General features: G+C 40.7%; 1 protein-coding gene across 1 annotated transcript in view; it reads right to left on the reverse strand.

The window, feature by feature from the left end:
- The window catches only part of CSMD1 (CUB and Sushi multiple domains 1), a 2,063,616-nt gene that overhangs the window by 777,142 nt on the left and 1,259,307 nt on the right, over positions 1-27,167 (reverse strand). Inside the window, exon 7 of the mRNA XM_024251429.3 lies at positions 6,775-6,852. Coding sequence (XP_024107197.3) covers positions 6,775-6,852 — 78 coding nt within the window. The remainder of the gene's footprint in view (positions 1-6,774; positions 6,853-27,167) is intronic.

A 27,167-nucleotide genomic window follows, 5' to 3' on the forward strand; every position in this document is an offset into this window, starting at 1 on the left:
CAATCCAAACATTCTACAGTTGTAATTACATCATTAAGTGTATACAGTAATTGAGACATCACTCTATCTAGCCTTCTAAAAACAGAGCTACAAGTTTTAAAATCTGCCCTTCCAAATTATGCCTGAGCCACAAGAAAAGCCAGAGGGAGATGGAACAACTGTGTGTCATTATGAAGCACAAGAGTCCATCAATTGCTTTTCATTCACTGAACTGTCTCTTTGGAAACTTGGGATGAATATCATTCTGTTTTGCTTCAGGTCTCTCTTTTTTTTCTTTTCAGGGTGAGAAAACATTGATTGCCCAATAGAAACAAAGGGCAAGGAAGTGAACGTTTATGGTTGAATACAGGAGAATTCCAGGGGCATTTATTTTATAATGTTGTGTTGTTATTTTTCCCAGGGGCATAAAGGCAATGCATTAGACTGCTCAATTTTCCACATTTAAAAAAAATCAGCTTTTTATTAAATAATGGTTCTGGATTAACTGCCCAATCCTGCATGGCTATAAACTGTTGTAACTGCAAATGCTCCTCTGTACACAGCATGTCCCATCAGCTCAAATGAGTGAGCTACAACAAATCAATATTGAATTGGTCAAGTCATTTGTCTTTAACTTTACATGGGGGGAAAATCTCTAGTTCAAAATAACAACCAATGTTTTGTTTATCTTTCTTTCTACAGGTGTATATATTTTGGAGTTAGAGGGGCACCCACAGATTACCTACTTTAGTAATCCTCACATTGAGAGCTGCTAAAACTGGTTTCTGTCAAGGAGAATGCTCAGAAGAAGAAGAAGAAATGACATGTACTGTTACCATCATTAAAAAATAGAGTGTTGGCCAGGTGCAGTGGCTCACGCCTGTAATCCCAGCACTTTGGGAGGCCGAGGCGGGTGGATCACCTGAGGTCAGGAGTTCAAGACCAGCTTTTCCAACATGGTGAAACCCCATATCTACTAAAAAATAGAAAAATTAGCCAGGCATGGTGGCGCATGCCTGTAATCCCAGCTACTCAGGAGGCTGAGGCAGGAGAATCACTTGAACCTGGGAGGTGGAGGTTGCAGTTAGCCAAGATAGCACTCCAGCCTGGGTGACAGAACGAGACTCTGTCTCAACAACAAACAAATATATACAGTGTCAGTTTAATAATTTCTTTGATATTGAAATAATCTACTTTCAGAATAAAGAGCAGTTCACCATCACTCAGGGTGAGAAAGAAGATGGGGGATGGGTGCTTGCTCAGTTTATTCCAGATGCCCTTTTTGAGACATAATGTTGCCCATTTACATTGCATTTTTTCCAGGATTAAAATAAATCAAAATTTAGAGCATGTAAAGCATCTAATTATAAAATACTTAGACATTTAAGATATTAATGACTATCTTAATATCTTTGGGTTTTTCTTCAAACATTATTGATTACAAGCTGGTGAAAAAGGAAATTCTAAACCTCCTCATTCTAAACTTAATGTTGAGAGTCACCCTCACCACACAGAAGAGTTTAAATATCTCTAAAGACTCCAGTCGCGCTGCACTGTGTGGTTAGGTTTTGTGCATGTTGATGAAATGAATTGCGGAGGGTTGAAAGCAAGGCTGTGTAAAGAAGCTGATGAACTTGCGTTCCCAAAGCAAAATTCACAAAAGACTCATCAGATTAGGAGGCATAAATGAAAGAATCTATAGGGCTTTTGTTCCAAAGCACAGAGAGATTCCTGCCTTTTCATTCATTCGTTCATTCGTTCATTCATTCATTCACTTGTTCGTTCGTTCGTTCATTCATTCATTTATCAGTAGATACTCGCTATGTACTGGTAGCTTGGGCTGTCAGGGGATGAGGAGGTATGGTGTGTGATCTGCGGGTCATGGATGGGAAAACCCCAAACTCTCAAGGGGCTCATCTTGAACTAAAGGTACAATCAAGGTAGGTCCGGGAGAAAAATTCCACTGGCCTAGCAGGAAGAAGCAGAGGAAGAGATGAGCCTGCGAGATGTGCACGACTTCCAAACACAGGCACTTTGATCTTTCAAGTGAAACAAGCAGGAGTTTTTTTAAAATCTATGGCCAGGTATTACATATCTGTATAAACTTAACTCTCAGCTGGGTGTAGTGGCTCATGCCTGTAATCCCAGCACTTAAGGAGGCCAAGGCAGGAAGATCACCTGAGGTCAGGAGTTCGAGACCAGCCTGGCCAACATGGTGAAACCCCGTCTCTACTGAAAACACAAAAAAATTAGTCGGACATGGTGGCACACACCTGTAGTCCACGCTATTTGGGAGGCTGAGACAGGAGAATTGCTTGAACCCGGGAGGTAGAGGTTTCAGTGAGCTGAGACCCTGCCACTGCACTCCAACCTGGGTGTCAGAGTGAAACTCCATCTCGAAAAACAAAAACAAAAAAACTTAACTCTCTTAAGTCTTATAATTAGAGCAGTCCTCCATCACTGCAGCAGAAGGAAAAATCAGTCAGTTAGACAGTGAAGGCTGGTCCTTGGAGATGCAGCCGGCCTGAAAAATCACAGCTACAGGCAAAAATAGAGCAGCCTGGGAAAACTCAGGCTGCACCTGGACAGTTGAGCAGGCAGTTTCCAGTACAGAAGCAGGCTGCGCCTGGACAGATGAGCAAGCAGGATTCAGCACAGAAGCCTTCTGTTCTTTGTGTGATTAGCGAGCTCCCAGGAAAAAGTTTCCTCCCTTGTTCAGGCATATACACAGTGGGCTCCATAGGAACTCACACAGGGAGGAGGGGGCCTCCCTAAAACAAATCCACAGTTATACAAACAAGAGAAGTGGTGCTTTGTACTTGCCTAGGGACATAACCACAACTACATAAATAAGGGATAGTTATGCAGACAGCTTTATAGATTAGAAAAGTTACTCAAACAGCTAAAGAGATAAGAGGAGTTTCTCATAAAAGCTTTGTAATTCAGCTGTAAAAGCAGCAACCCATTTGGGATCTCCTCTCCCTTGTGAAAAGCTTTGTTCTCTCGCTTATTAAACTTTCACTCCAACCTCACCTTTTCTGGCCACGCCCCTTAATTTTCTTGGTCGTGAGACAATAAGCTTGGATAACACCTTAGACAACCAGACCAGTGACCTTGATCTGTTTAACTATCAAATTGCAGGTTTCCTGAGGCCGTCAGGGAAATTCTCCCATTCCTTGTCATGATCTCTTTCTGTTCCTGCACTTCCTGAACTCTTGCTGATGCCCCAACAGTGAGCAGAGGTGAGGGTAATAATGAGCAGGACTTTGGGTGGATCTGACACAGTCAGAGGGCATGGATTTCTTGCTTTGCCCAGTGTTTGTTTTTATTTTTATTTTTTAACATCTAAATCTTTGGGTAGAACTTGCCCTCTTGAATTCACCAAAACATTGAACATTTTCTATCACCATGACAGGGTCCCACCAGGAAACAAATGTCATTTGGAGAAGAACCCAGTAAGGCAAGGCTACTTTTAAAGGCTCTGTTTACAAAAGGGTGAATCTGGGGACACCACCAGGGACAGGGCAGTGGCATGGGAAGGAGTCGCCACTGAGCTGTGGCTGCTTTCTAGGCTGGAGGCAACAAGGGGCAAAAGTTGGTGCTGAAATCCAGAGGGAGATGAACGCATAAGGTCACCCTTTGCAAAGAGCTGTGACCTCTGATTTTTGTGCCTTGGAGCAGAGACAGCTTCAGGGGACTGCAGGAGGCAGTTCAGCCTCCCATCCAGGCCCTGGTGCTTCCCACGGGTAGAATACAGGAGCTGCTAGCAGGGTCCACCCCTGTCTGGCTTTAGTGAAGCCAGCACTGGATGAAAACTTCTTAACAGGGACAGCCTCACACTCTACAGCGAACAGATAATTCCCTGGCCGCTGCTGTCACTTCTTTTATTCCCAGAGGAGTCTTATGAAAAAGAACGATCATAAACCAACAAAAATGTCCAGCTTAAAGAATAAAAAATACTAAGATAGAAGTAAACAGAGGGGGCTGTGGAACAAGAGCTAACAGTGCCTGCAGACCCTGAGCTAGACATTTTCCATAAATCTTTTGTCATATCCGCAACAAAACCCTTAGTTGGGGAAACGATTATATCACTTCTGCAAGAGAGGTTTGTGTGCTTGGATCTAATCTCTAGAATCTCAAGAGCTGTGGTCTCCCAGAGGAACCCAGATCTTGGGGTGAAGCAGAAGTGGAGAGACTCAAGTTAATGGAATGGCTTGAAAAGGAATGAGGCCTCCACTAAAGGCACCAGCACTTCACTCCCTGTAGACAGAAGATGAAATCCTCATGTCAGCAACAGGCATCTGGACAGCCAGTGTCACCTTGGGTATCAAGAACGTAAAGCACTTTCACACTCAGTCTCCTACAGATGGTAAGGGATTCATGAGGCGCTGAAGAGGAAACGGGGCTCATGGTGGGAACGCCTAAGGCAAGCACGACGCGCTGGAACGTGGCCTGGCCTGGGCCTACCTCCCTTGCTGTTCGCCCCGTGTGGTTCACTTCCCTCCATTTACCATGGAAGGCCCCTAAGGTGTACCGAATGCCCACTGCATGCCACACTCTGGAACAGGTAATTTACACCCCTCTTGATTTATCTGAGTGATAACCCTATGGAAAGGATTACTATTTTATTAATAATTGTGTAAGCGATGACATTTGAACTTGAATAAGGCACATACTTGCACAGCTATAGAATCCTTGCCTCTCGCTTCAAACCCTATGTCCTTTCATCAGTGAAACAATTTCATTTTCTCTGTCATACCTTTCTCTGGAATGACACATTACCATTGATTACCTTCCTCATCTTAGAAGGCTCACGGTTTCCATTCCTCATTTTCTCTAATGATTAATTCCCATGTCTGACAAATACTTTAATACTGTTAAAAGAAAGGACAGAATGCTTTCTAATACCAAATGAGTCATTATGCATATGTCAATCTGTGTTCAGATGAGGACAGAAGATATTCTCCTTATTACAAAAGAAAAAAAGCTCTGCCTAAATGTTACAGTAGCAGAAAAATCTGATGCCCAATTGATCGGATATCCAACCTGATATTGATTTAATGTAAGAGTTTGCCCGGATATGTGGTTCTACATTGAACTTTAGATCATTTGTGCAGGGTTTTATCATAAAAATCATTTTCAAACTATTGTAAATACTATATCTCCCTCTACAGAACATTCTACACTAAAAGCTAACAATATCAAAATGTTAAAATTTTATTTTTAAAAAACCCTTTATTCCTTCGACTGTTTCTCAGATTTTTTTTCCTTTCAGTTTTCCCATCCTTTTCCAGTCTAATTTCATTAAAGGGTGACTGGCTGTGATTATTCAATAGAAAGTGCCATGCAAACATTTACAGATTGATTTTTTTTTTTTAGAAGTGGGACAGACCTAAGACCAGAGGGGTAGTCAGAGTATGGTGGCTCCTCTCTGACTCTGAGGCCCAGAGGACAGGTTTATCTCTCTGTCCTCTCAACCTGCACAGGACTGAGCACAGACTATGGATTATTGTCACACAAGCAATTGTCAGGAAATTCTAAAGTGATGAAGATGTAGGTCAATCTATAGTGTCATTGTCAAAAGATTTTGATTGTTTCTTTTATTAGTTTTAGCAGAATATTTGTTGCATATAAAACCTCATGCAGATGCCTGCTCTAGCATGCAGACGTAAACAGAATTGGTTGACCCGAGGGGGTTCAGATGTTCATCCCAGCCCTTCCACTAATTGCTAGGCAACGGAAAAACAACATGCACAGATGCAAAACACCAGGGACAGGCGCACCCACAGAGCAAGGCTGGAAACATCACATGAAAAGGTTGCCAGGAAAGCATAGAAAACACAACCCAATGGGTAGAAAGTCCTAGAAGAAGCGTGAGCAGAAAACGGCCCCTACAGGAAGTCAACCCACTTGGTATCTCAATAGAGGGTACTCATCTCTGGTTTGTAAGAAAAGCAAACCCTCAGTGAAGCTGGTACCCAGTAACTGTTATGACATGTGTAAGGGCGTCGGGGGAGCAAAACCAGTGGAAAGCCGACTGCACCTGCAGAGAAAGAAGGGTCTGCACAGTGAGTCTCCAAGAAGCACACGGGCTGTCGGCTTTCAGCTAAAGGACAAAGGGCCCTTCTGGCAGGGAAGCACCATGACCCAGTCCAGGCATGGCCAGGGCTTCCTATGGCTGAGTGATGATGATGGGCGTTGAGGAGAAGGCACCAAAATAGCAGATGTGGGAGACACCTTCCTTCCTCCCACAGCTATTGATCTGGTATCTACCAGGTCCTGGGTACACGCAAAAGTCATCAGCCAGACATGTCTGCAGATCTTGTTTTCTCTTTGGAAGGATGTAGACATTGCCTGAAAGCTACTTTACTCTCCAGACAGTGAATGGTCAGTAACATTTTAATAGACAAAAGACAAGAACCGACGTCTCCTTTCCAGAGATGAGTCTGGTTTGGTGTGTGTGGGGTGTGCTAGGACGGAGAGAGACTGGTATGAAAATGCCTGACCATGTCACATTTACTTAAGAGAGACATCTGGAGGGTCCAGTCTCAGACAGTGATCAGGGCAGATGTGAGACATAGTTAGGAGTTATAACCACCAGGACATTCCTCCCTAACAAAGTGAAGTTAGCTCATGTTCTTTCTCCCAGAAAATACTTTTGGATATAGAAAAGAAGGAAGAGATAATGTGGGGAAGGCGGTGGGTGGGATCGCTTCTCCTTAACTGCTCCATTCTCTCTTCTGCTTCCCCTTACACTGGCATATCAGTCCTCAAATAGAAAGGAAAGAGACTCACAGACAGAGTTTTTATGGCTTCCATCCTTGCTGGGCAGCATCTTGACTCCTCTCGACTTCAACTCAATCGCCTTTTTCACTGGAAGAAATAAAACCAAGCCATTAGCAGGTAAGACTTGAAGATCATAAAACAATGTTGTATCCACACAGCATTTCCAGTCATAACTGCTTTCTATCAACCCCTGAAAATGGGAAATGTTCTAAGAGGTGAATGATACCAAGTCAATGAAGTAAAAGAGCTTGTAAATAATTATCGTGAGGCTATCAAGCAGCAAGATCACATCTTACAATACCAGTGTCAGAAGCTAAAAATAATATGTGCTGCCATTGACTTTACACATCCAATCCTATTTACCACTAGGAGTGGCAGATTCCACAAAACATTATCATTCCCCAAAGTGTTCAGGCAGATCACTCACTTGATGTATCTATCCTGACTACAGAGTTGTCTAAGTTTGCTATAATCATGAAAAAATTTAGATAAAAATGCCAGTTGCTCATTCATGTATCCATATATTCATTTAGTCACTTACAGTTTAGCGAATCTGTATGGATGGGGAGCAAGTAGAGGAAAGGCATGCTCTATGTGCTGTAGATAAAGTGCTAGATACCACCAGTCCCTCCAGATACTTTCCAGGTTGTGCAAAAGGCACAGAGCATCCTGGTTTCTAGCATCATCATTCTAAGAGTTAAATATGTTTCTTGATTTACTAGGTCCTGCATTAAACACTTTAAGAAGTTTCATTGGTTTTTTTTTTTTTTTGGTCACTTATGGAAAAAAAGGGGGGATGCATCTTGTGATTACAGAATGTAGAATGTTATGATCTTCTAAGCAATCCCACACTTGGATTTACTAAGTGCCCAGTGGAAACATTTCTGAGGTCCCCATATGAGACTGGACCTACAGCAGCTGCCAGCAGGCAGATCGGCTGCAAATCTTTGTTTACAACATGGTGGGCCCCATGACCTAGGTAAGTTACTTGCCTCTGAGCCTGTGACTCTATGTGTAAATAGGTGCGAGGGTTAGTTTTATGTGTGACCCTGACTGCACCACAAGGTGCTCAGACATTGGGCCACAGGAGATTCTGGGTGTGTCTGTGAGAATGTCACAGATGATATTAACATTTGAATCAGCCGACTGAGGAAAGCAGATGGCTCTCCCCAGTGTGGGTGGGCCTGGTGCAATCAGATGAAGGCCCAAATAGAACAAAAGGCTGACCTGCCCCAGAGGAGGCAAGACTTCCTTCTGCCTGCTGGGCTTTAAATTGCAGCAGCATGTTTTGTTTTTTTTTTTTTTTTCCTGCCTTCTGACTGGAGCTAAAACACCAGCTTTCCTGGTCTCCAGCTTGCTGACTCACCCCTTGCAGGTCTTCTGTCTTGTCAGCTTCATAATCATGTGAGTCAGTTCCTTATAGTAAATCTGTGTGTGTGTGTGTGTGTGTGTGTGTGTGTGTGTGTGTTTGTGTGTGTGTGTACACATGCATGTAAGGAGATTCATATAGATATGAAATATATACAGGAGACCCCTGAAGCATACAAGGGTTGGGGCACTGACCATCCCCTCAACCACCACACACAGCTGAAAACCTGAGTATATCTTTTGGCTCCCCCAAAAACCTAACTGAAAATAGCCTACTGTTGACCAGATGCCTTACCAATAACATAAACAATTACTTAACATAGAGACTCGTATCTACATATATTTTACGCATTCGTGACACACATTTTTCGGATTTTTTTTCTGATATTTTTAGGCTATAAGAGTTGTCTGCAAGTTTTTTTTTAATTGTAACAAATTTCCAAAAAATGCTTCAATATATTCATTGAACAGAATCTGAAGATAAGTGGATTCATGCAGTTTAAACCCACGTTGTTCAAGGGTCAACTGTATAAATAAATATATCTATACACACACACAGACACACACACATACACATGACCAACTGGCTTTGTTTCTCTGGAGAACTCTGACTAAATACAATGCCAGGATGCCAAGACTGTGTAAGGCTGGAGATGATCAATGCACCATCTTTAGTATGGTGTCCTGAGCCCAGCCAGCTCAGTAACCGACTGTGTGTGGCAGTGATTGTTACTCTTTTCAAATCACCAACATTCAGAGGGCTGGGCTTAGGTGGACAATTGCCCTTTGGGTCTGTCTTCCCTCACTGATGTCACTAAGCACCTGCTTCCTCTCTGGACTCCCTGTGCTTGGCCCCTGTGTATTCTGATGCTCCTGGAGACCATGCCTCTCAGGCTCTACCTCTCAGAGTCCCTGATCTCATGTGTTAGCCTCTTTGCAGCAACATTGTACAGTATTTTTCACTTCAGGAAGCATCCTCCATCCTTCCAACAGCCATCTGAGATAGGAATTATGATGCCGCCTGCTCATATCAGGAAGCAAGGCTCACAGGTGCACAGGGAAGACTATACAAATTTGAACTCAGATCTTCCAGCCCCACACTCCAAACCCTTCCACATGGGCTACTGTCTGGGGGGCATGGAGACAGGAGGGCGGGGCTGCAGGAGCTGGTCCACCTGGAAGGAGGAAGGTGAGATCTGGAAGCAGTGCTGCCAGCTGTGCTTCTGTATCAAGACTTGAACTTGAAATTCCCAGTCTCAGGAGAGGTGAGAAACACGTATCTATTACGTATAAACTGCCAAGTCTAAGATATTTTCCTATAGAAAATATTTGCTATATTTCCTATAGCAATATTTTCCCCAAAAGACAAGCACTTCTCCTGGGTATTTTACAAGGGTAAGATAGAGAAACGAGAGACTGGAAGGAATATATAAACTTTGAGGAGCTCTTCCCAACAGTGTGGCTTAGGAATGAAGAAATAAATCCAACGTGGTTACATGGCTCGAACAAACTGTTGTCATCAGAGCCATGACTGGACCACAGGGATCTTGGCATTGACTCTTGTGGAAGACAAGGAGGTGGGCCACCCAGATCCCCCTCCAAGGAAGGGCTGGCCAGAGGGTTGCTGTTCATCCTCAGCACCTTTCAGAGAAAGCCCAGAGACAGACAGTCACCTCTCCTAGGCTCACAACGCCCAGCTCAGGGCCAACCCCATCCAAAGGGCACTGGTTCATGAACATCCTGTGCTAAGGAACTGTCAGAGAGGGACTTGCTCTGGTGCAACCACGGCACCTAGCGTCTTCCTCCTTTTCTCTTCTGCCTCTTCATGTGTGTGTTTTCTCATCCTCATGTCTGTGTTGTAGTTGCAAATAACACAGGAAAGGGAACACGAGATGGGGAATCTGATTCCGCTTCTCCAATTCTCTTGGTGGCACACTCAGATGTCCCCTGCCAGCTCTCCCCAGGATAACGTTTTCATACAAAATGGCAAATGTATTGCCCCCACTTTCTTGGGCTGAAATAACTTTATCTTGAAGTTACTCAGGAGAGAGGAGACGAATGCACAATAAATAACAAACAAGAGAATCAATGGGAAATAATAAAGAGCATAGAACTCAAAGCAAATGTCACTCACTCTAAACAGATAAGACAAACAGAGCTCCATTCACTCAGAACCTAAACTGAAAATTAAAGTAGTCTCTCAGGGACGATCACAGTATGTGAATAGACAGGACCTATCTGAAAGCTGGATAAGCTAATAAATTTCGTATTTTTGCAAACAAGTGTTTGATGCTCTGTAAAGCTACATCTCCACCAGGGAATATATGTATTTATTTATTATTTTTCAACAAGATGGTGTTATAGTGCTGTAGACTATCTGCTCCCCTGAGTTGTAATTTGTTTCAAGTTACTACGTTCTCTTATTGGACAGCTCCTCTAATCTTGGCAACGTTGTACAAAAAGCGAAGGTGACTTGTGGGTCCTGGGTCCACCAGGTGTCTGGACACTTGTCCCCACATGTCTTTTGGGTTCTCCTCTTTTCTTCCTTCCACACCCTTCCTCCTCCTCTTCCTCCCTCCAACTCCCCTCAGAGCTGAGCAGAGAGATTTTCATTTGCAAAGAAACAGGAGAGAGAGAGAGAGAGAGAGAGAGAGAGAGAGAGAGTGAGAAACTAGAGCTGCAGGAATGCAGGAGAAAGATAAGTCACCTACGGCAAATCCCTGAATAGCCTGTTCTTTCTCCTGAATTAAACTATTGAGTCATTCATTCTCAGATCTTGGAATGAATGATAAAAATATTTCGTGATTGATGAAAAAAGATAGCTTTTGTGTCTAATCTCAGACCTGCTAAATCACAGTCTTTGGAGCTGAGCTTGGTTTAGCTTTGTCAGTACAGTTATCTAGTTTTCGTATGAGTTTCTGTTTTGTTTTATTGTGTGGAAGATAACTTCAATGCACGCCAAAGTTAGTCTCACATTCCCTGGTCTCTGTTGGCTAAGGTAATTCCTCAGTAATTCAGATTCAACAATTTCAAATAGATTGTGGTCTTCAGGGGCCAGGGCTGGGTGAACTGCGGAGATGTTGGTCAAAAGATGGACAATTTCAGTTTGATAGAAGGAATAAGTTCAAGAGATCCCTGGTACATCATAGTGACTATAGTTAATAACAATGTATAGTGTACTTCAAAGTTGCTGAGAGTTGACTTTAGGTTTTCTCATCGCAAACCAAGAAGTATGTGAGGTTTAAAAAAAAAGTCCCCAAAAGCAACAAACAAAAACTTGAAATAAATATGATAAATCTCTTTTCTGATAACAACATTTAGGAAGGTAAATTATGGGGGAAATATTTTTAGTTTAAGGGCTGAAAAATCGCAAAACACCACAATAAATACACCTAAAGGATACATTAATTTTGTTGTTTCGTTTACTTTAGTTTTCCTTTTTTCTTCTACATCAGCTGCCTTCACTATAATCTCTCAGTGGTTAGGTTAAAACACACTTCCTGTAGGTTGTTAGAAAATGTGAGGAAACGGTTACTATATTGGAATTACAGTGGATTCTTATTACTGTTTTTAAAATGGCAATAATGTAAGAAGTGAATATAACTATTTCTACTTGATGCCACTTCTTTCTCTGTCCTCTCTAGCTGGAGCATCCTGCCCTCCTTTGTAGCCCCTGGGAAAGCTCAGCCTGCTCCCCCATCCCTCCCCGTCATCCCTGTGCCCCAGCCCCCACAGCCAGACATCCGCCTTCCTCAAGATCCGCTGAACTTCCAAGACCTCTCTTAGGAAACCAAATCCTATCTCCTGCTCTTAATACACCTGTACCTTCCTTCACTAGATAATATGACTCAGTGTCTGAAAGAAGCTTTACCTATAAAGGGAGCTCAGATAACCCCAAACAAATAAATAAAATGTAAAATTCTTTCAAACAAATGTAACTTACTGAATATGAGGAGATGCCATTGCAAATCCTCACAAATCACAGAGGAAATTGTTTTGTGTATAGAGACCAACTACTTGCAAATTTGAAGAATTCAGAGTTTGGGAGAAATGGGTGAAAAATATAAATCTTGTGTCTTCGACTTTTTATTAAGTCGCAAGTTTACTATAATTTTATCAATGCCTCTTCTAGGCAAAAAGTTTTATTTAAGTAGTGCACCAAAAGAATATTTACTACTATTGGTAGCAATAATATTGAAATCTTTGTAAATCCTTAGAATTGCAAGGGCTCACTATGCAGACAGATAGATAGATAGATGTACACATACACACATATGTATATAATAATGTATATATAAATGTATAAAATGTAAGTATATAACATGTAAGTTTATACATATTTATAAAGTTAATAACATATTACATATTATATATGTATATAATAAGCTCCATATATAACATATAAATGAATCTATTGAGCTCCCACTGTCAGACATTCTATTGTTCTCTAATTTGTCTTTCAATTATTTAATCAATAGATTTCTATTAAATTTGAGAAGTAAGCAATCACATTGCATAAGCTACTAATCTTTTACATTTACCTTTTCTTTTTATAGTATCACAGCAAATGGAATTTCTGATTCCATTATATGTATTAACTTACATTTGGGAAAACAGTGTATTTAGACTTTTTTGACCAGGCGTGGTGGTTCACATCTGTAATCCCAGCACTTTGGGAGGGGATCACATGAAGTCAGGAGTTCAACAGCAGCCTGGCCAACATGGCAAAACCCCATCTCTATCACAAAAAAAAAAAAAATTAGCCCCAGCCAGGCATGGTGGCTGGCGACTGTAGTCCCAGCTACTTGGGAGGCTGAGGCACAAGAATTGCTTGAACCCCGGAGGTGGAGGTTGCAGTGAGCCGAGATTGTGCCACTGTACTCCAGCCTGGACCACAGAGTGAGACCCTTTAGTTTCTCAAAAAAACAACAAAAAAAGAATTTTTTTAATGGCTCATTGGTTATTTGGAACATTTTTTGTCTAGTTTATGATTGCAAAATAAAAATTAAACTTTTCTTGAATTATCTCAGAGCTTTATCAATTTTTAAGTGAAACATGTTTTGAACACAACACACCTGGAGAAATTTCAATCTATACATTGTTTTTCTTACTCTAGGATTCTGTTTTTTCTAGGAGCATTTACACTATAATAAATTATTTTCAAATATTAGAATTTAGAATTGCTTTCAAAATGTTTCATTTATTCATTAATAGATACAATTACATAATCCCCTTCTCCTCCAAATTTTAACATTTCTTCGTTAGATTTTATTGTGTTTTACACTGAGGAAGAGTCATCGAAATTCAGATCACCTTATATTTTAAACACACATTTAATTTTTTTTTGCAAATTATTCATCAAAGTACCTGTAGAGTTAAACAACCTAAGACCCATTAAATTTCTAAGTAAGCGCTGAGCCAATTTCCTATTCTCTGCTAATTATTGTTACTGTGTGATTTGCGCTGATACACTGTAAACATCAGTTGGAGCTACGTCTCTGCTGTGGCTGTTTTCCTGAAGGATGGAACCATTTTGCAGTCTAAAACCTGAGCCTCTGTGTCTGCCCTAAAGCTCACCACCTTGAAAACGTGGTTCCGTCATGTTTTTCCTCTTCTGCGTGATCATTTTTTCTTTTCTGCATGATTAACCCAATTATAAAAATGTGTTGTTCCGTTTCCCATCTTTATAAACTAAGACAAAGCAAGCAACCTTTTTTTTTTATTTTTTATTTTTAGTTTTTTGAGACAGAGTCTCACTCTGTCATCCAGGCTGGAGCGCAGTGGCGCAATCTGGACTCACTGCAACCTCCACCTCCTGGGTTCAAGTGATTCTCCTGCCTCAGCCTCCTGAGTAGCTGGGATTACAGGCGCCCGCCACCACACCCAGCTAATTTTTATATTTTTAGTAGAGACAGGGTTTCACCATGTTGGCCAAACTGGTCTCAAACTCCTGGCCTCAAGTGATCCTCCCGCCTTGGCCTCCAAAAGTGCTGGGATTACAGGCATGAGCCACAGCGCCCAGCCTGCAAACAGCTTTTTAAAAGGCACACGGCCTGCAGACAGACAGGAATCTTTCCCTCCACATTCCTCTGCAGCTGCTGCAGCCCCTACTCCCTGTGGACATGAGGAAGGAAACCCCTCAGATGAATGGTTCTCTTTGCATCTCTTCCCATTCCCTCTTAAATCTCATCAGCTGTAATTTCTCTGTTGCTAAATCTTTTGGTCAAATGTCCATCCTCCTGTTCACTCTGAAACAATCAGCCACTTCCTCCTCAAAGCACTTTCTGCCCATTGCTTCCAGAACTCCACCCTGTTTGGGTTCCTTCTAATTCACTGGCCGCTGCTTGTTCACAGGGATGGGTGTTGCCTATGGTGTTGCCTATGGTACTTTACTATTTATTGCCATATTGTTGCTGGAAACTGGTCCTGATCCACACCCCAAGAGAAGGTTCTTGAATCCCATGCAAAAAAGAATTCAGAATGAGTCCACAGACTAAAATGAAAGCAAGTGTATTAAGAAAATAGAGGAATAAAAGAAGGGCTACTCCATAGACAGAACAGTCCTGAGGGCCGCTGGTTGCCCATTTTTATGGTTATTTCTTGATGATATGCTAAACAAGGGGTGGATTATTCATGCCTCCCCATCTTAGACCATATAGGGTAACTTCGTGATGCTGCATTTGTAAACTGTAAAGTGTCATGGCACTGATGTGAGTGCAGCAGTGAGGACGGCCAGAGTCACTCTCGTTACCATCTTGGTTTCGGTAGATTTGGGCTGGCTTCTTTACTGCAACCTGTTTCATCAGCAAGGTCTTTATGGCCTGTATCTTGTACTCACCTCCTCTCTCACCCTATGACTAAGAATTCCTTAACCTCCTGGGAATGCAGCCCAGCAGGTCTCAGCCTTACTTTACCCAGCCCCTATTCAAGATGCAGTTGCTCTGGTTCAAACCCCTCTTGACAATATGAGTCAACTTTCCATGTAACTCTGTTGGTCATGCATCCAACGGAAGCATGGCAGTCATCTAAGAAAACATTACCATCATTGGAATTATCAAGAAGAGTAATAGTTTTTAAAAATATTTTGTATATGGTACTAAAATGCCGGAGTACGTTCTATTTAATTCCACTAAAATGTTATAAGATTTATGTTACTGCTACAATCATTTACAAAAAAATAAAAAATTGAAGTACAAAGAACTAAAGGTCACAAAGCCTGAAATGGTAGAAGCAGGGTTTGCTCTGGTGAAGTCTGATACTAGAACCTGCTGGCTTTACCATACATAACTCAACAGTCTGCTTCAGAAATTATACCCCTTACTTTAACCACACCTTACACTTAAAATTTTTATTTTCGTTGATAATTATTACATTTTTTCATTGATAATTATTACATTTCAAAATTATATTAGTAAACATACCTTTCTATTATGCTAATTTTTTTAAATGCAGATTTTGATTAATCAACTCTTTAAACGTTTATCTCAGAAGTATTTTAATGAACTTGTATGTTAGTTGTTTAAATATGATTAAACATCTATTAATGTTAGTCCTATTATAAGAAAAGGTATACACTGAGTCACACAGTATTAATTTTCTTTTTCTTTTCCATGAAATGCTTTATCATTTATTGTAACAGTGAAATATTCATGAAGATATTGTTGTAGGACTTTCTCCTTAGTTCAGCTAAAAACAGGGTCCTTGTCACATGGCCATGAAAGATTAGGTTCACAGGTTATTGCAGAATATTTGGGAAAATTTTTAAATAATCAAGAAGAAAAAAGGAACTGTGCAAACCCATCACCATAGACAACCACTGTTAGAACGTTTATGTATTTATTATTAATGCCATGTGCATTGTATATATAAGTTGATAGGTGGAGACACTCACATAATATTGACAGAATAAAAATAAAGTTGTTAATATTTATTATTCTGCCTTTATGACCTCTTTGAATGGTTTTCCTAAGATATTTTAATAGATTATTCATAATGTATTTAATTCCTTTATCATTAGAAATTAGTTTTTCTCATTTATTACAATTGTACATTACACCAATCACCTATCAAATTCTGGTTAGTTTCCAAGAATAATTTGCTAGAATTAGAATTCTTTAGTCAAGGCTGTTAATCTGCTAGGCTAAACTGATTTCTAGAACTATAGTACCAGTTTACTTCATCTGATGTAAATAAGAATATCTTCACTAAAGCCTCTTTGCCCACATTGTTTTAGTACATAAAAGAAAATGTTCAGTAATTTGGTAGTTGAAAAATGCTATCTTATTTTTATTTACATTTAAAATAATGCTCTATTGGATCATTCTTTGGGATAAATCTATTATTGTCTCATGGTCTGTACATTACATTATGAGAAGCTAGTTGTTAGTACAGTAACTCTTTCTTTTTTTAAAGTCTGGAAATAGTTGTCTTCACAAGGTTATTTTGACTGCAGCTCCCATTGTCAGCTTACAGATATTCAAGCATTCCTGCATTTTTTTTTATTGGATTTTTGATGTCCTTGAATAGGGACCTTTGAGAAAAACTGACAACCAAGTTTTAGGAACTAGATTATCAAATTTTATTTCTACCCTTAAATCAGTCAGTGTCCTTTCCTTGATCAGGAAAATCATCCTCTGAAAGCCCGTTGTTATAAGTCATCTTTTGCACCAGGAAAGACAGAGGTACTTACTTACTATACTTGACAATGTGAACCATTTGTATTGTTGATATTCCTGATTGGTTATCAGAATCTTTTAATTTAATGTCGCTTAATAGCACCACTAAATTAAAAGATAAATGTCTCATATATGAAGTTATATTATTAAATGAATCATTGTGTCAAGGTAGTATGGAGGATTAGTGTGAGAATGTCCACAAAACCTTGATGACTGAACTCTTCACTAATGTAAAGGTTAATTAGCATAAGATGCTTTACTGGAAGAAAGGCAATTAACTATTCATCTCATGTTTCCTTACCAAATCAGGGACCCCATTTAAATCACGTGTTTCCCTGTGATTTAAGTTTTCAGACATAAGCATATTCAGGATTTAACTTGGAACCAGTTAGAATTTAAAGATTATTTTACTCAGTCTTGTAGCGATCTATTGGTTTACACCATCGGAGCCAATTTAAGCCTTTTCCCTCCAAACAGAGGCAGAATAGAAGGAGCCAAAAGATAAGAGAGGGCAAAGGCGGAGGCAGAACAAGGGGTGAGACAACGCGCTCAGAAACAACATTCTTCCTGCACTCTACGTATTGAGATGTAGAAAACCCTCCTGAGGTGGAAAACAGAGGTATCTCAGATGATTCACAAATTCCAAGAAAGGTTTTGTGTCCTTTTCTATTAACTCATTCTTCTTTTCTATACTTCATTGCATTAAAGTCTTTGCCACTATAATTTCCCAAATTTCCTACTGGGATTATCAAAAGCCTTGCAAGGTGAACAACGTTTTTACAAAAATCCCAGTTTCAGCAGAAAGGCCACTGCCCTAGAGGCCCAGATAGCTGAGCTCCAATCTCACCCCTGAAATGTTCTGAAATCCTGAGCCACAGCCTCGGATTTTTTCATCTGTTAAAGGAAGGGCTTGAATTATTTTAACTACCCTAAAAGTCTAGTTTCTCATTCTTTTTCCAGGCAGATAATGCAGAATCTCAAGAAAAGTGGGTAGTATTTAATTCAGAACAAAGTTCCCATTTTCCCTGGACCATTCATTACAATGCAGACTTTGGGAAAATTAACTTCAGTGACTCCTTTTGATATGTAAGGGCAATAACACATCTCTTGCAAGAGTGTTGTGATGAACGAAGAAGATGCTCTATGCACAGAGGAAAGTGCACTCTGGGTAGGGCGGTCAGATGAGTCTGGGGAACTCCAGCGGTGTCATTCACATAGAACACACTGTAGCCCCCATATCAGGCACATATTACGTACAAATGTATACTGGCTGCTTTCCATTCCTCCTGTGTGGAAGGCATTTCCAGTTCTATGTGTGTCCAGCTTTTGGATCTTTAATAGGAAAAATCTCCCTCACAGTGGGGATTTTGAAGTTAGTTGTAAGAAAGACTTAATCATTGTTCTGGAACTCATTAGAGATGTCACCTTGGCAGGTTAAAAATGCCTGTAAATCCCAGATTCCTCGTGTGTTTAATAAAGATGATCACCACCTGCCCCTCAGAGCTGTTGTGAAGATTATATGACATGGCAAATAGAAGCACCTAGTGCAATGTCTAACCCATGTAGTTACACAAAGTGCATGGAAAATACTTTCCAGAAAATGAAGAACTTTCCAAGTCTTTGTTACATTCAACGTGGAATGTTAGTGCAACTCTTTATTCAGCTTTTCCCCTTAAACTTCACCACACACAGGAAGCTGGGGATGAAACTGTCCACTCCCTGAGTAAGATGTCCATGGAGTTGGAAACATGCCACATCATCTTCACTTCCAATGGAGGAATTGGCACATCTTACCATTTAATCAATCAGTGGAGCTTATAGAAGAAAAAAGAAAGGGGAGACAGAGGAGAAGCTACTGGAACATGACTTTGGCAACTCCTGGTACTGCTTCTGCCTTTTCTATCTGTGGGAATAATAAAAGCTGTACAAGCACAACAACCTCACTGTAAACTATTTCCTTTAAGCACTTCAATAGAATACATGTGTCCTTTCAGATCTGTGAACAACACATTCAACAATAACCACTTCCTTTTTGCTGAAATAGACCGTTTGTTGTCTCAACACTGGGGGCTAACCTTCCTAAACAGGGGTAACACTTCACAGTAGGAGAAACCTCACAGTATTGGTGGTCGAAGTCTTTATTCTTTCACACACACACACGACACATACCAGCACATTTCTCCTTAATGACCCATGGGGAAGCTTGAATGATACCTGGTTCCAGGCATGTACACTAAGCCCTGGGAGATTCATTTCACAGAGCAAAGTTGTAGCACCTTCAGACGCTGACACGATTCAAAACAGCTTCAGGAGATGTGAACATCCAACTGTTGAGACTTTTTTTTTTGAGAGTCTCACTCTGTTGCCCAGGTTGGAGTGCAATAGTGTGATCTCGGCTCACTGCAACCTCTGCTTCCTGAGTTCAAGCGATTCTCCTGCCTCAGCCTCCCAAGTAGCTGGGATTACAGGCACCCACCACTACACCCGGCTAATTTTTGTTGTTGTTGTTGTATTTTTAGTAGAGACGGGGTTTCACCATGTTAGTCAGGCTGGTCTCAAACTCCTGACCTCGGGTGATCCGCATGCCTCAGCCTACCAAAGTGCTGGGATTACAGGTGTGAGCCACCATGCCCGGCCAATTGTGACTTTTGAATAATGGGAAGATCAGTTTGTCCTGAAACACCATTTTTTTTTTTCTCTAGCCTCTGCATGATTTTCAAATGAATGCAATTTTATTTGTGAAACTCCTAAATCCAATCAGTTTTTTTTTTTCCTTTTATAAGCAGCAATGCCCCTCAAGGATCTGAGATGAGTGGCCACATACTCGGGTGTGTAACTGAGTGTGTGTGGCTGTGGATTTTTAGTAGCAAGGGCAGATGAAACTGAATCATCAACATCTCTAGCCCAGCTTTTTAGGATCAGTCCCATGAGATGATTCCTCAGGAATACACCACAAAACATCAAACAGTTACCTGGCACATATAGGACTGAGTCCATTAGTTTAACATCGGTCACTAAGATAACGAGGTAACTTACGGCATTCTAGTGCATAGTACAAAGAGAAACATGTTCTTAGGATTTTTAAATTATTAAATTCCAATGGTATTTCAGGTTCAAACTTATTTTCTCGTTTCTCACTCCTACCTTAATTATTCTTATTTTGCAAATACCTTTATTTTGCTGTTTTCCTCCTCATGCTTTTGGAAGAGCTTCTTTAATTTCATTAAATAACATATTAAATCAAAGTTAATAGGGTGAAAAATAAAGGAACAGAATTGTAAATTCTTTACATGAGGATAATACAATTTCTCTCTGAATGGTCAAACTTCATCATAAGCCAATTTTTGAGAAATTAATTACAGGGAGTTTTCTGAGAGGTGCTGTATGAAGAAAATAGCAGAGAATTAAGTGCCTGTTAAGTAGCTGACTGTCCACAGTGGGAAGTACTGATGCATCTACATGCCACAGGTACACCCAACACCGTCCTCATCCCTCACCTCCTGCTGTCCCCAAGCCCCCCACAAGCCAGTACACATGGGTGGAGTTGGCACAGGTTGTACAAGTAGAGATGTGTCAGAAGCATAAGGAAAGGGCCGGGCACGGTGGCTCACGCCTGTAATCTCAGCACTTTGGCAGGCCGAGGCAGGTGGATCACTTGAGGTCAGGAATTTGAGACTAAGAATGCAAAAATTAGCTGGGCATGGTGGCTGGTGCCTGCAGGCCCAGCTACTCAGGAGGTTGAGGCAGGAGAATTGCTTGACCCAGGAGGCAGAGTCTGCAGTGGGTTGAGATCACACCACTGCACTCCAGCCTGGGCGACAGAGTGAGACTCCATCTCAAATAAATAAATAAATAGATATAGTAGCCTTGAGCTTTCATAAAATCTAAGATGAAGTTGAGGGTCACTTTAGAAATTTGAAAGCACAGTAGCTATGAAACGAACATATTGATTAAACTCCTAATCTTGAATAAATATTAAAAAGTACTTGCCCCAACCTCAGACAGATCTGAAACCATTCTCTCCTGAAGAGCAGTGGCTCTCTTACCTTTGAGTTTTTCTCTGATCTATAACCTTTCTTCCCTCTTGTCGATATCTCCAAAATATTGCCATTAATAACTCACCTTAAAAAGGACCCTAGTGGGAAAAGTCCCCATAAGTAAAACAGTTCAGTTCAGGCATGAAATGTGTATATTCCGCACGGTGTTCGGTAAATTGCCCTAGGATCACTTTTTCTGGATTCTGGATTACAAGCGAAAACTCTTGTCATTAGGTGTTCTAACATGAGCGTTAATGCTAATCGTTAGCAGAATGCACCTGCACTTCTGCTGTGTAACAAGGAACGGTGCTGGTCTTTAGGATAAATATGTGTGAGATTCCCCGATTTCAGGGATGAACTAGCTGCTTTTTCATGGAACACCATTTTTACTTAAGAGACTAGCAAACTATTGTGAGTGTGCCAGTTTTTATTGCCACATAAACTACTGCCAACTTAAGAGCTTAAAGGAGCATTTTATCATTTCCCAATTCTGCAGGTGAAGCTCAGCTTGGCCTTCTGACCTGGGTCTAACACTGAAGGAACTAGTGCAGCTGCTTTCTTCTCTTACAGTCCTAAGGAAGAATCCTTTCTGATGTTCAATCAGGTTATTGGTGAAGTCCAGTTCCGTGGTTCTAGGACTGAGGTTCCCATCTTCTTGCTGGCTAATGAAGGGGCCACTCCGGGCACTCAGGGAAGCTTGTGGCCATGAACCCTTCCCTGCCTTGTGACCCCTCCATCAACAAGGCAATGGGGACTCTCCCAATTCAAATCATCCTCACACTCAAAACCTCTTCTCAGGAAAAAGCCCCTTTTAAGGGCTCATTTGATTAGGTCAGGGCCACTGAGCACCAACTCCCTTTCTTAAAGTCAATTGAACCATAAGCTAATCACAGGACGGAGAACACATCATATTCACTCAAGGAGGGTGCATTATCCAAGTGCATAGATCATTGGAAACTACCTTAGGATCCTGTGTATCCTCTTCAGATATTCAGAAATTCATAGCTGGGCATTTAGTCATATTTACTTAAAAATGAACAGTCAGCTATTGTTACCTAAACAATTATTAGATAGACTTTTTGCCAATGATGAAATTTGGGTTTTCAAGAAAATATTAGAATTTTAGACAAGTAGTATCGTATCTGTCTTTGTAACTTCCCAATACTTAAAGACTTTTTTTGGTAAGAGCAGGGTGATATTAACATATGTGCTTTTTTAGTTATTGCACAATATCTAACTTATTTTTAGATATAGACACTAACATTTGAAAGAGATGCATAAAGTGAACCCATGATTTCAAAATGACCCAACATACTGCCACCAAATCATGGATGAGTAAAAAATTCATTCAAAATGCAAAATAGACCAACACATTTTACTATATTAAAGTGCAATAAGCTTACTTATATGGATCCAGATTCCACTTTGCAGCTAACTTTTAAGAAATAGCCGTTTGTTAAGTTTAATGTTGTGTGAAAGAAAAATATCCACTATTATCTAAGAGGGATATTAAAATATGCCTCTTTCTCAACTTTCTACCTGTGTAAACTCAGATTTTGTTCACTGACTTCAACCAGAATAACAGAGCACAGCACATTAAATATGAAAGCAGATATGAGAAACCAGCCTCTTTCACCATGCCAGATGTTAAAAAGTTTTGCAAAAACAGAAAAAAATGCTAACTCTTTTACTACTTTTATTTTGGTTTTTGTTTGGTCAAATATACTTATTTTCATAAATATATATGTTAATTTTTAAAGGAGTATTGTCATTTTTAAATGAAGTGATAAACATTTAAAATTTTCTGTCAATGTAATTCTGAATATATTAAGTATTGGTAGCTATATAACCTTTAAAAAATGAAGTTATTTGGGATTTTCAACAATTTTAAAAAGGGTCCTAAGCCTGAACTATCTGAGCACCCTTCCTCTGGGCTGGGAGAGGAATTAGGGAGGGGGAATGAGAATTGGCCTCTGGGTCACTCTCCGTACGCAGGAAGGACATTTACCCTGGGCTCAACCACGAGAATTCAGGGAGTCCATGAAATTAAATAGGAAAAGAAATGCATTTTTATTTACACTGCCTTCTAAGTGAAAATTAGTATTTTCTTCTGTTATGAGTGTAAGCAAAAAGCCATAAGAATGCCAGCAGTACTTTGCCATCGGCAGAAATTGCAGGTATTTTCTTATCACATTCACAGTGATGGCAGATACCAGAAGCTTTAATTTAAAAATTCAGACTATTGTCGCTATTAGATCTGCCATGGTAAAGAAGCATATGCCCCACTATGTACAAATTCTTTTTAAAATATGTTGATGACTATTTCAATGCAACTAGCTTTGTTTGGTATCCTAATATTTTATACAGCTACAAATGTTATTCTGGGAAGAGGCCCATTAACCTCTCCAGACGACTAGAGGAGTGAGGCAGGAGGTTAAGGGCCCTCAGCATAGCGGTTTGGAAGGTGAGTTTTCAGCAAAGGAGGCAGAGACAGCAGCTAGATAGGAAAGGGACTAAAGGAGGGAGTTGTGTCCTGAAGGCAAGGAGGTAGGTTCAAGGAAATGAAAGTGAAAAGAGATTAGTGTTGCTAGGAAGGCCCTCAAGGTGTGGGTTGAGGGGTAACCAATGAGTTTGGCAGCTCCAGGGCCATGAGACCTGGACAAGTGCTATTTCAGTCACAGGGCAGAACAAAGATATCCCTGAATGGACAGGGAAACAATGAGAAAGAGCCTGGATGACCAGGATAGACATCACTTGAATATTTTTATTTTTTAAAAGGAAGCAGAGATTTGGGACCATAGCTGAAGGCGACTGTGGGGCCAAGGGAGAAATACTGGTGCTGATTTTGTGGGTGATGTGAATGTGTACGTGTGTGTGTTTGTATCCCTCCCATGAGCTGCTTGTATTAAGTAGAAATGGTTGAGGAGAGAGGAAGGCTGATGGCTTAGGAGAGAGAAGGTTTCAGGGAAGGAGTGATGTCCAAGCAACAGGATGGAGTGAGCAGTGGAGGACCCGGTCTCAGATGTGGTGGGGGCAGCCACTGCTGCAATGAGAGAGTAGGCAGAGGGCCACATACCCACTGCTGTGTTGTTAGTGAGGGCAGAGTGGGAGGACTTGGGAACACTTGAAAACCATTGATCTAGGAATCTTTCAAGGACTGTGACTCAGTATCTCAACCCACGTATTCCACTTGCAGTAGATAAAAATACACCTACCATTATTAAACACGTCCTTGAAAAGATGGAGCCTACTCCTTCTCTCTTTGATAGTGGGCTGGACTTAGTGATTCACAAGCAATGAATAGAAAAAACAGTGGAAGTAGTTGTGTGTGACTGTGGAGACCAGGTCATTGCAAGTTCCTGCTGGCTGTTTCTCTCTTGAAGAATTGTGCAGCTCTCAGGAAGTCAACAGCCATGCCATCAGGGTACTCAAGCAGCCACTGGGAATGCCACCTAGTAAGGGACCTGAGGTCCCCTGCCAACAGCCACGCAGGCACCGAGGCGTCCTGCCAATCTCCACATGAACGAGCTCTTGGAACTCAGCCTCCGTTGCCTGCAGCCCCAGTCAGCATTGACTGTAAACCCATGAGAGGCTGGGAAAGAACAGCCCAGCTAGGCTGCACATCGTCTCCCTTAAAAAATATGTGAGCTCAGACACCTTTGTTGATTAGGCCAATAATGATTAGGGTAATTTATTTGTAGCAATAGAACTAATCCACCACTGTCTTTCAGGCTGTAATGTAAGTCTCTATAATTAGAAAGGATGGAATGAGATTGGTGACAAGGACAGGGGTCAGCAGGTATTGAATGTGTAGAGCCAGATGGGATGCTTTAAACCAGAGATGACAGGCCAACTTTGAACACCTTTATTCTCTTGCATAATTTGGGTCCAGTGTTTCTGAATCTTCATGTTTTCAGGAGAAGTAGGAAATCTGGATATTCATGTGAAGTTCCCTGTGTTAGGAGTGTAGGCTAATCAGTCCTTTTTTATGTTACATCATACGGGTGACATCAGTCTGGTTCTGGTTTGTGAGTGGTACGAGGTGTATATTTACCTACGGCCCTTGAATACCAGAGGGAACTTGCCTGTTCATTTCTCGTTCCTGAGCCTTATTCCTTAGCGTGCCCTCTGATGGAAATCAGTGGTGCAAATATCTAATGTTTTAATAATCAGTTTGGGTCACTGTCAGGCAATGTCCCCCTTCCCAAAGATAGATTTCCTGTCCTGTTAAAAAAACCTTAGAAAGTCTCTGTTTATCAGCATACACAGATAACCTAACGATCAATGACTAAACTCTGAAGAATTACATTTATGAATGTACATACCATCAGTAAACACTGTGAACACAAACCCTCAATATTTGCATTTATTTTCTCTTAGTTACTAATGGTAGCTATCCTTTTTTCTCTATATAAAAAGATAATGGCATTTAATGTTACCCAACTTATTATTATCCTATAATACCAATTATTTATGATATTAAACATGGTTAAAAAGTGTTTCACTTTAAAACCATACTTAGAGCAACGTGAGTGTTTAGTTTTAAATTGTGTTTATTTTCATAGTTGCTTTTGACAATTATCACAAGTGGAAAGCTAACCTCTGGAAAGTAATTCTACATACACATACCTTTGAGGCAGTCAGCTCATCTGCAGACCCTCCCGCCTGAACTGCGGCACTGCAGTTCCCAAAAATACACCAACAGAGGGTGCCAGAGAGCTGGCAGCCCCGCCCAGGTACCAAGTGGATACCTCTGCTCAGATGGGCTTTTCTTGTCTAACATTCTAACGTGAGGGTGATCAACGTGTGCATTAAAAATTAATAAAGAGTAAGAAGCTAGAGCTCTCATGCACTGCTGGTGTGAATGTAAAATGAGGCAGCTGTTGGTGAAAAAACAGTATGGAAGTTGCTCAAAAAAATACTAATAAAAATGAGCATATAATACTGCAATTCCACTTTTGGGTACACACCTGAAATAATGGAAAGCTGGAATTCAAATAGATATTTTTACACTCAAGTTTAAAACAGCGTTATTTACAATAACCAAGGAGGGGCAGAAAGAGTGTCCCTAAACACATGAATGGATAAAGATACTGTGATCTGACCATACAATCGGTTATAATTTAGTCTTAAAAAGGAAGGAAACCCAGATGTATGCCACAGATGGGTGAGCCTTAGGGCATTGTGCTAGGTAAAATATGCCTGTTAAAAAAGGACAAATACTGTATGATTTCATTGATAATGAGATACTTAGAGTAGTCAAATTCATAAAGCGGGGGGGAGGAGGGGGTATGGGTAATGAGAGTTTAATGGGTGCAGACTTTCAGTTCTATGAGATGAAAAGAGTTCTGGAAATGGATGGTGGTGGTGGCCACACAGCAATGTGACTGTATTCAATGCCCCTGAATTGTACATCTGATAGGGTTTCGCTATGATAGTGTCTGCACCCAAATCTCATCTTGAATTGTAGCTCCCATAATTCCCACGTGCTATGGGAGGGACCCAGTGGGAGATAATTGAATCATGGGTGCTGTTGCCCCCATACTGTTCTCATGGTAGTGAATAAGTCTCACGTGATCTGATGGTTTTATAAGGGGAAACCCTTTTCTCTTGGTTCTTATTCTCTCTTTGCCGCCACCATGTAAGACATCCCTTTGCTCTTCCTTCATCTTCCACCATGATTGTGAGGCCTCCCAGCCATGTGGAACTGTGAGTCCATTAAACCTCTTTCCTTTATAAATTACCCAGTCTTGGGTATGTCTTTATCAGCAGGATGAAAACAAACTAATACAACATCTAAACATTGTTAAGATGGTAAATTCTGTGTTAGGTTTATCGTAATGGAGTAACAAATAATAAGTAAAATAATAAAACTTAGCATTTTCCTTTCAAAATAAATATAAAATAGGTTTGCCCATGTTCCAAGAGCCTTTCAGTGGTGTGACTGACTTGCACATTAAGCACAGAAAAAGGGCATCTGTGGTAGAGACCACCAGCCTGGAGCAGTGGTGCGGGGAGCACAGCTGAAACGGAAGGAGAAAATAGAAAGAGTGCTCTTGTAATCTTGTAAATGGTGCAAGTTAAAATGGTGGGCATGGTCTGTCTTTAGTTATGGAGCTGAACCATTAATACATCTCAAATCTCAAATATGATGTTTATTCTGCACATTGACTGATAATGCCCCCTTAATATTTCTAACATTAGTTCTTTTATTGAAGTAGATTCATGGGCTAAGGCACGGATACTTGCATACACGTGGTTTTCAATCTATCACCTACTGCATTTTAAATCAATAATCACAAAATAATGCAAATGAGTGCTG

The sequence above is a fragment of the Pongo abelii genome, chromosome 7, assembly GCF_028885655.2.
Source record: "Pongo abelii isolate AG06213 chromosome 7, NHGRI_mPonAbe1-v2.0_pri, whole genome shotgun sequence".
NCBI classification, from domain to species: Eukaryota; Metazoa; Chordata; class Mammalia; order Primates; family Hominidae; genus Pongo; species Pongo abelii.